This window comes from Apaloderma vittatum, unplaced genomic scaffold (genome assembly GCF_000703405.1).
Source record: "Apaloderma vittatum isolate BGI_N311 unplaced genomic scaffold, ASM70340v1 scaffold7807, whole genome shotgun sequence".
Lineage (NCBI taxonomy): Eukaryota > Metazoa > Chordata > Aves > Trogoniformes > Trogonidae > Apaloderma > Apaloderma vittatum.
In genome coordinates, this window is record NW_009725633.1 from 15087 (window position 1) to 25032 (window position 9946).

General features: G+C 41.0%; 1 protein-coding gene across 1 annotated transcript; it reads left to right on the top strand.

The window, feature by feature from the left end:
• Positions 1 to 3607: 3607 nt before the first annotated feature.
• EPDR1 (ependymin related 1) lies at positions 3608 to 5957 on the top strand (the record flags this gene model as incomplete). The annotated part of the gene is made up of 2 exons (XM_009872971.1): positions 3608 to 3816; positions 5687 to 5957. Coding segments are annotated over 2 exons (400 nt in total), but the record flags the coding sequence as incomplete, so codon positions are not given.
• Positions 5958 to 9946: the final 3989 nt, after the last annotated feature.

Below are 9946 nucleotides of genomic sequence, written 5' to 3' on the forward strand. Positions count from 1 at the left end.
AATCAACAGGTTAAAGCCTTGGATGCATGAAACTCTACATGTGTCTGTGGAAAATTCTCTTTTACAAGAACCATTGTGTCATCATTTTTTGGGTGGGGCAGGAGTTGTGGGTTTGTTCTTTGTTAATACAATGCCTTCTCGCACAACTGGTTCTTTGATCCCCCAAGATTAGTGTCTCTTCAGTACTACAGCAATGAAAAAATAAATAACAAGTATGACATTTTAGGGCTTTGGTACTGGAAGTTACTTGTCCAGAGTAACAGAATGAAGGTTTAGCAGACAAGGAATTTCTCTGATCCTGTCCCTCCCTCAGACAGTTATATTGCTTCTCTCTAGCAAATGACTTTGTCTGATGTGCCATGATATGTTGCGTGGGTCTTAGCGTGCCGCTGCCAGCACCTCTGCTCCTCAGAGTCACTGCAGAGGCAGTCAGGCAGCAAAGCATGTCCTGCCTTTGAGGTTTGACACGAGGAAGCTCTTGGAAGTGCAGAAGGAAACCCTGGGAGTCACGCGGACCTGTTTGGTGACAGGCAGGCTAGTGTGCCTCAGGGCCAGCAGCCAGGAAGGACCTCACCTGAGGCACTTTTTGGCAGAACTTGGTGTGGACTGAGTTCCTGAAACAGAGCTGGGAGCACAGTCTCGAGTCTAATGACCTTTTCTTTTTTCCCCTAGCAAATATAAAAAAAAAAAAGCATTGTTCTGAAGTGCATTAGTAACATGCAGAATGATGCTCCATTCAGAAGGCAATTAGTTAGGCAAGTTTATTGGGTTCCATCATTTATGAAGGTCCAAGAGTGTGTACCTGTGTTATCTGAGACATCTCCTGGGAGGCACCTCTGTCTGCCTCCCTGAATTTTGGGAGGAATCTCAGGGGCAGGGTGATGTTTATGCGCATGCATGCTCCTCACAGTATGTCCATGCTTTGCCTCGTGATGGTGTGGGCATGGTGTTCTGCCCTGACATTGGATCCAGTTGGTCACTTATTCAGAAAAATGCTTCCCTTAGCTCTAGAAAAGAAAAGTACGGAATGCAGTGTCTATCCTACCCGCCCAACACAATTGACTTCCAGCAAAGTCAATGGAATTATTTGTGCAGGATATGGTCCAGTGTTAAGAAATTCTTTTAAAGCATAGGAGCAAAAACTGTGTGTGCATCTTTATGTGCTGGAATTTTTCCTCTTTTTTTCAGGCATGGACAAAGGGAGAGAGTCCCATTAAGTGTGTAGGGGACAAAGGGTGGGAGGCATAGGACAGCATAGGATGGAATGGGGTTGGAAAGGAAGAGAAATAATCTCTGTCAGGCAAATAGAGTAACTTGTCCAAGTACCTTCTCCAAATTTGTTTGAAGGTGCCCAGGGAACAGGTTGGGGCTTTCTTGAAATTACAGTTTAAGGAATGAAATTATTATAAAAATAATAGTAGAGTCGGGCGTGGGCTGCAAATATGTTACTTTTATTTTCTGAAAAAAACAAAGAAAACATACAAAAAACCCACCCCAAAAAACTAATTAAGGATAATTTCCTTTACTGTTTCTTTGCCAAGACCTATTTTCAGGACTCTGTGCTTCCCATTGAGCAACCAATGAAATCCCAGGCACCTAAAACAAATAGAAGCAATATACTTAGGACTTGGCCCTTAAAAAAAAAAAAAAAAAGAAAGAGGAAATTATTTTTAAATATTTTGCTTTAAAATATGGTAGATTGACATTTCTATGTTCCCGTACATTTTGTTGTTAATTTTGGCTAGTAAATAGTTCCCTTTGTAAAACAACAACTTAACCATTCACCTTTCGTATGCAGTTAAACTCAGATTCTGTGTAACCTTAGGCTTCCGTACTGTTTCCAGGACACATGCAGGAGCAATTCTCTTTAAAAACCTAGGTGTGAGGGACACCAAGGTTGAGTAATGAGAGTATAAATCATGTTTGCTTCTTACCCAGGGCTGAGCCATGCTCTCAGCAAAATCAAGAAAATGTGATTTTTTGGGTTCTGTAAGTATTCAGGCCATCTGTTGGAGCCACAGTGGCCGTCTCTGTGCTAGAAATTAAATATGTGCATTTGTCAGGTTGAAGTTTGAGTGATTGTTTCACTGAAGTAAAGGTGGTACATTGTCCACGAAATCCTATCTATTCACAGGATACAAAGTTTAGAACAGAAGATATTTATTCAATTAAATGATTTATAAAGGAAAGGATAAGGAAAAAGAAAATATGAAGAAGATTGTTAAAAATTTTGATAAAATTTCTGTGTGAAACAGGTTTTAATTAAGAATTTTAAATTAAAAAAGAAATGTAGTTTAATTTTTCTTTCTAGTAGTTTGTACTGCTTTGCTAGTATATTGCTTTTTTGTTCTTTTGCAAAATGATGGTAATGTCACTTAAATATCAGCTGTGCTTTGAACAACTCATCATCTGGTTGATAATCATAGAATCATTAAGGTTGGAAAAGATCTCTAAGAATCATCTAGTCCAATCCTCAACCCAATACTACCATGACCACTAAACTATATCCTGAAATGCCACATCTTCACATTGGTAGTGCCAAGTACCACGGAGAAGTTAGGTTTTTGGTGTTTCTGATTGTGTATTCAAAATGAACTGATGTTTCTGCTAATAGTGGTTTCCCTCTCCCTCTGTTTCTGTCCCCAGTTATAAGGTAAGGATGCCACCTGCTTTTTATAGGTAAGAAGGTGGAGCCACAGTGTTTGTGGTAGACCCAGCTACTATGACTAGTAACTAGATGAAAATGTCCATGAAGAGCTTTGTCATCACTCCTCAGAACAGGGCTTGGTCACTTCATACTCCTTAGGTGATTGTTTTTAAATCCTTGTTAACTCTCCATTTTGTTGACCTTACGTTCTGGCCTCGCAAGTTCATTGATCTCCACACCTCCTCTTCTCTCTGCCTTACTCTTTTGCTCCTCTGATTTCTCCTTTTACTACTTCTTGAGTCTGGTCGCTGCCAGAGACAAACTTTGCCATTAGGGAGAGCCTCTCAGTTCTTCATTTGGCACCATGTACTTCTCCCTTCACTGGCATGTCCCATGAAGCTACACGGGTTGCCGTGGAGGAGCATCTGTGAGATGCCACATCTAAACCAGCACAGAAAAAGGCTCTGCCACATTCATGGGGAATTGAATCTATCCAGCCTATGCAAGCGTTCTTTTTTTTCAAAGGCTTATAAGTTAACCAAATCTGGGCAACTTTTAATAAAAACTTTTCCCCTGCCAAATTTCAAGTCTGTTCTCCAAAACGTGGAGGCACTAGAGCTTTTTTTTAATGAAACAGTTATTAAAAAACAAAACAAAGCTCAGAATAATAACGTGTTTTTCTCTCAGTCGTTCTCAGAAAGGTTGTTCTGTTGTTCTCAGAAATGGCTGAACCAGTTAAGCCTGATTTATTTATTTTGGAAAGAGTCCGCTGAGACAAGCTTGCAGCCTGGGAATTTTCAGCCGAACTGGTTAGATAATCTCAAAATTTGGCAAAGTTTAATGCAAAAGAAAATGGCCTTACACTGAGAAGTCAAAGGCAAGCTTACTTAGCAGCAATGCTCCTTGCTTAGTATAGAAAAAGACTATATATATTAACTGCTTTTTTTTTTTATGTTTCAGATTCTTTGAGTACATACTGCTCTACAAAGATGCAGTGATGTTTCAGATTGAACAAGTTACGAAACTTTGCTCAAAGATTGCTCTGACAGAGCCGTGGGATCCCTATGACATTCCTGTCAATTCAACTTATGAAGACCAGTACTACATTGGGGGGCCTGGAGATGAAGTTATGGTGCAGGAATGGTCTGACAGAAAACCAGCCAGGAAATGTATGTGTATGCATTTGTTTCGTCTTTATAATAATCATTGTCTCTGCTACCCAGGGGTAAAGAAAATCATTCACATTCACCCCAGCTTTCCGTGTTTCTGTAAAGTTGGCTGGAAGAAATAATAACTGTACCCAGGGCACAGCACATCATTTTATCAGTGCAATTTATTAAGAAAATGTTTGATATCTCAGCAGAATCAGATATGTCTGAGGGATTTGACTGGATTTTAGTTCATATCATGCAGATTTTGGCATGGGACCAGCGTCATTTTGCATTTGGCTCCAGCAGCCTGTATCCAAAATTTTTCTAGAGATTATTTGGTAATATAATTAGTGCCTAATATGAACCTGAGCGTTTAACCAGTGGAAAATACTTCTTTCCTGAATAAAAGTACAAAGAATGAAGTAGAAAATGAAGGACGAGATTGTTAGACCTCTGAAACTAGGTCAATACATCCTGTTGTGTTCTACAAAAGGCGAATTATCGCTCCAAGAAATTTGTTTTTCAGATCCAGTAGTTTTGGAACTTTTGTGGAATTTAATATCCGGATACATTCAGTTAATGACGTGTGATTTTTATCCTGTAGTATTTTCTATATAATCATTCATAATGTCTTAAAGTTGTCTACCCCATCCACCTTTTACTGAATACTAGCTTTAATTCTAGAAATTATATTTCTTTTAAAATTATAAATCTTACAGTGGAGATATAGGCTACCTTGGTAGCATTGTATTTTACCTGATTTTTTTGATTCAAAATTCTGGTAGAAGATGTATTGAGGGGAAAAAAAAATGCCTCCATGTCTGGATACTGAAAACCAAACTCACTGAGGTCAGAATATTTTTGGTGTATGAGAAGTATATTCAAATATTGCTTAGCTTACTGGAAGGACAGAAAATAAGTATGTTTGATTGCTGCTGAGAGAGAAAATAAGCCTCCTTGGGACTGGGAGAATTTGTTATAGGCATCCCCCAGAGGGACTGATTTATGATGGCAGTAGGTAATTTTGTATTTTAACCTCGTGAGTTTGTGTTATCAACAGATCTGAAATACATAAAACAGCTGCATGAAGTGGTGTACAATGGAAGGGGTAGAGAAAGATCACAGAAGAGGTGCATGGCGTTAATAAAAGATTTAAGAGTGAAGGGTGTTCAGAGCAAACCACCTCGATGGTACTGACTAGAGAAGTAGCAAAGTGGTGAAAGTAGAAGCAGTGGTGGAGGACAAGGGGAAGGAGCAAGGGAACACCACTGAGATAAGCATGTCATGGAATTAAACTGAAGCTTAAGAGCTTTCTGGGCATGGGAAGGAATCAAATGTGTTTTAGAGTGTCAGAGGATGTGTTGAGGGCCAACGTTGTGGAATCGACCATAGGTTTCCAGTAATTCCACCTTTCAGCTTGGCAGGAACAAGAGTGTAAGGTGAAACATCCCCGTGCTACCCAAGCTGACAGCACCAAAATTTGCCTTCTGAGGAAAACAGAGCATTTCACTGCTTTGCTGGTGATACGAGTGCTGACATATAAGTGGGGAGAGAAACCAGACTTTTGTAGAACATGACTAAATTTGGGACCAAGCAGAAGTGATGGTCCTACAGGAAAGGTGACCTACCAATGCCATGGTGGTGTCATGATTTGAAATGTGCTCAACACCAGCATGTTCAGGTTGAAGATCATTGTGGTGTCCAAATTACACCAGTTTTGTGTTCTTTCTTGGTGTTGCCATGCATAAAGGCAGAATTAAAGGCAGTTCCAGCCTGTAGGCGTCTCTGGAGGAACGGCCTTTTTTATTATTTTTTTTTGACTGACACCGTTGTGACACGTTCGTTTGCTCTTGTCATCTAAAGTGGTCACGTTTCTGCTTGGTTACAGTGGAATCCTGGGTCGGCGTTTACACGGTCAAAGACTGTTACCCAGTACAGGAAACCTACACGAAGAACTACAGCGTGACGACCTCCACTCGCTTTTTTGATCTGCAGCTCGGCATCGCCGACCCCTCGGTGTTCACCCCACCCAGCACCTGCCAGAGAGGCCAGCTGAGGAAGATGAGGGACGAATGCTGATGATGGACACAAGGGCTGCCCCGGGCAAACAAATATTAGCCAAGAGGATGTTATTAGTCGTCAGCTGCTGACGTCTAACCCAAATTTTTTCAAGCTTATTGTTGCTCTTTTGGGAATTGTGAGTGTTCGCCTGAAAGGGAACATCAACATTTAACTGAGTAAAATGTGTGACACAAAAGATCTCTTTCATCACATTAATCTGTTTGATGATGCACTTGCAGTATTATATAGTTACCACTAAGATAGTATTTGTAGATACTATTTATTTAAGCTGTGGCTGATTTTCCTTTTGTGAAAGGTTTCGTTATTTATTTTTTCAAGAATATAAAGCACAAACGCACTGTAATAATGGCAACATCTAGAAGGAAAAGCTGGATTTTATTGGTTTTGTTCCTTGTGTGGACGTGAGGTAAGGGGAAATATATCCTGAGTGAGACCTCAACCCCATCCGAAAAACACCCCATTTTAAACAGTGTACATCTGAAAATTTGTTCTTTTTTGTTTATCTTTTTTCCTTTCTGCTCTTGCGCAGTCTGGTAGTCTAATATTTGAGCTGATTTTTTTCTTTCAGGGGAGAAACCAGAGTAGCTCTATTTGTGTAATGCTAGCTGACATGCAAAAAGTGGTTTTCTGTTTCTTGGGAGAACGGCGTGAAAGAAAGGAAAGGCGAGAGAGGTACACCCCCAAAAACGTAAGCCAAAGTTTTCTTGCATTTAGTGCGCTTGGTGAAGGGTTCCAGTAGGGTGTGATGAAACATTTTTGTCATATTTTACTTTAGCACTCACTTTTCAAGGCAATACTAGCTTTAACCTATGCAAAGAGATTAAGAAGGACCGCACTTTAGATGGCTTTAATATTTTATAACCACTTTCAAAAGCCCTTACTCAAAGAGTATGAAAACACCTTTACATTATAATTCCAGAAGACATCTATCCTGGTGCTTTCAAACCAGGACTCACGTCCTCTGTGGCTGCAAGGCCATTTCTGAAGCAGAAGTGACAATCTTGCTTTCTTTTGCACCCCCTCCACTGATGCCTGCCTGATTTACTATTCCATCAGCACCTCGAACCTTATTATTTATTATTTACAAATTATAACCTTATTATATGCAACAAAATATTTAAAGCCAGACTCTTGTCCTCTCACGTATGTTGTTGGCTCCTTGTTTGCGCCAGAAGTTGTCCAGCTGGAGCCAGTGCACCACTGGGAAGTTTGGTGTCTCTGGAGGAGAGATGCGGGGAAAGCTTTTAGTGCTTTATTGGCTCATAGCTTTTTGTACATAAGCAAATAGTTGCAGTGGTTGTTTTGCTTTCACAGCCATGGTCAGAATGGCATTTTACTTTGCCTTGTGCCTAATGAAAGCATACACACAAACCTGCTGAAAAATAGATAGTTCTTCAAAATATTTTCTTTTGGACATGACCATTTCCCTGAGACGTGCTGGTGGAAAAAAGGATTGGGTTTCCTTGATACATTTAGTCTGTACTCGCCTTCTCTAGTTTTTGTGACAACCTGAATGCTCACTGCATATTTTTCTCATCAGGGCAACGATTAACATGCATTTCTTAATATCTGTGTCTTGTTAAAATCCAGAAAATATAATAAAACTGGCTGGCAAACATGAAGCTGTGGTGCCGTGTGGTTTGGAATGACTTTGTCATGGTAGAGCAGAAAGCCGAGTAATCAGAGTCTTCATACTCTGTTTTGCTGACAGTGTTGTCATTTCTAGCAATAATACTAAATGTTCTTTTAAAGATTAATTTGCAAAAGTCTACTACACAGAAGCGCTTTAAAAATGTTGCTGTGACATACAGGGCATACATGGCTAAACGTGTACCTCTGAAACAGGGCTGTTGTCTTCACGATTATGCTCTGCAAGTTCAATACAGCCTTGTCAAGGAGATGTCAAACAACAAATTTCTGGATTAGGTCTTTTAAGTTAGCCATCAACCAAACATGAAGCACAAAACGCCTGTTCCTGTTTTGTTATCTTTGTTACCGTTTGCCGTGGTTTGTTACCAAGTTCCTCGAGACATTCTGTCTTTATGCAACTACGTCAGTGACTGAATAAGAGGACTTTAAAGCAGCCGTATAGTTGCTGCCACAACTATAAAGTTGCTGCCACAGTCAAGTAAAAACGTGTGTTTCTTATATCCCATTGTCTGGGGAATTTGTTTATCGTGGTTATCTGGTGGAAAATTAATAGTAAATTGGTGTGTATGTCAGTTACATTGTTTTCTCTTGAGTAACAGTGACAGAACCTGGGAAGTGGAGAGCCTGTGAGGCAGAGCTAGTTTTCTGAGATTTCCTGGTTTCAGCTGGGCCAGAAAAAGTGCAAACATCCATCTGCCTGCCATATTTTTTTGTGTTTCTGCTTGGAGGCTTTGCTGAAAGCAGGATGTGTAGAAACGCGACATTGTTTTATTTAAAGTTAACCAAACATTCCTGAGGCTCAAAACAGGTTTAGTTTGAGTTTGGGGAGGAGATCTGGGCATTTGGTTCAGTTCCTATATTGACAGTTTGCTTAACTCTAGTATTAGGGCCAGATTTTCTTGCCTCAAGCCATGCTGCACATCATAGAAGTGCTGCCATTTACCAGGGCTTGCCAACTTTCATGAGGAACATAGGAAAAAATACAATAATCCATAGTCAAAGTAAATTTTCGTCAAGAAGTCTTTAAACAACAGAATATTCTTATTTTGGGATGCTCTAATGAAATGAGCGTGTTTTCTACCTTGAAGTTCATTTCATTCCAGTGCCCATGCTTACTCCTTGCAACCTTGCGTCTCTCTTCCCACCACCCTTTACTTCCTAATGGTGGTGGAGTCCACTTCCAAAACGGCATTTACAACTCTCACTTGCCTTTATTTCGGTAGGAGATCAGCCCCTAGATACCCAATGGATCTGATCTGGACCTTATCTCTTCGATTTCGCAGTCTTATCCTAAGTGCAAGAGTGGTGCCAGTCATAACCAAATGCAAAGAACTGTGTGTAGGTGACCCATGGTGAGAGAAGTGTTGGATCAGGTGCAATTGCCCAAAATCCCAGTCGATGGGAGGTCTCCCACATCACATCCTGCATCACTTGCATCCTGGACCACAGACTCGTGCTGGAGGGAAGCTGTGGGACGTTCTCACATGACAGAAAGGCACGTAAGGAAAGTGTCGGCTAGTTGTGAGGAATGAAGATTTCAAAAGAGCACCCCCACAAAAAGACAGAGGTCCTTGACTGTAGAGATCCTGAGGTCTCCCTCAGCTGGCTTTCCAGGAGTTTGCATGTATGACAGGGACTCAAGCACATACAGATTTAATCATCACACCTGCACGTGGCCTAGAAACAAATGAATCAAGCTTGGAAGGCTCCTTAAAACACTTCTGAGCGTTTACTGCTTTGTAAGGGGAGAGGGAGAAAAGCTTATGGTCCAATGAGTAGCCTCAGAAAACAGTAGGTTGTCAGATATGTAGGTTAAGAGGGTTGAGACACAGCTATGAGGCTGCTAGGGTAAAGTTCCAAGCGTTGTTTGAGGACACACTGGTTTAACATGCTCCGGGGAAAGATTTGTGTGGTTTGATAGGACTGTTTTGGCACAGATTGTACTGAAGAAAATGATGCACTTAGTTCCAATGTGATGGGACAAGGGGAAAGGGCCTTAAGTTGTGCCAGGGGAGGTTCAGGTTGAATACTGGAAGAATTTCTTTGCTGAAAGGGTTGTCAGGCATTGGAACAGGCTGCCCAGGGAGGTGGCTGAGTCGCCATCCCTTGAGGTGTTTAAGAGACGAGTAGATATTGTGCTAAGGGACATGGTTTAGTGGTGTTGATATGGATCTTGAAGGTCTCTTCAAGATCTTGAAAGTCTCTTCCAACCAAAACTGTTCTGTGATTCTATGGTCCTATATTTGGGTTGAAGTAAGGACAAATAGCCCAGCAGGGCACATTGTGCAGGCACAAGTGAGTGACCGGTGACCCACCTGTTCAGCTGCAGGAATATGTGTCTTACAGGAGGGGTGAATCCCTCTCTTCACCACCCCATCTATGGGAACTTCCTTCAGGCTCCTTCCTTTCCCACTGT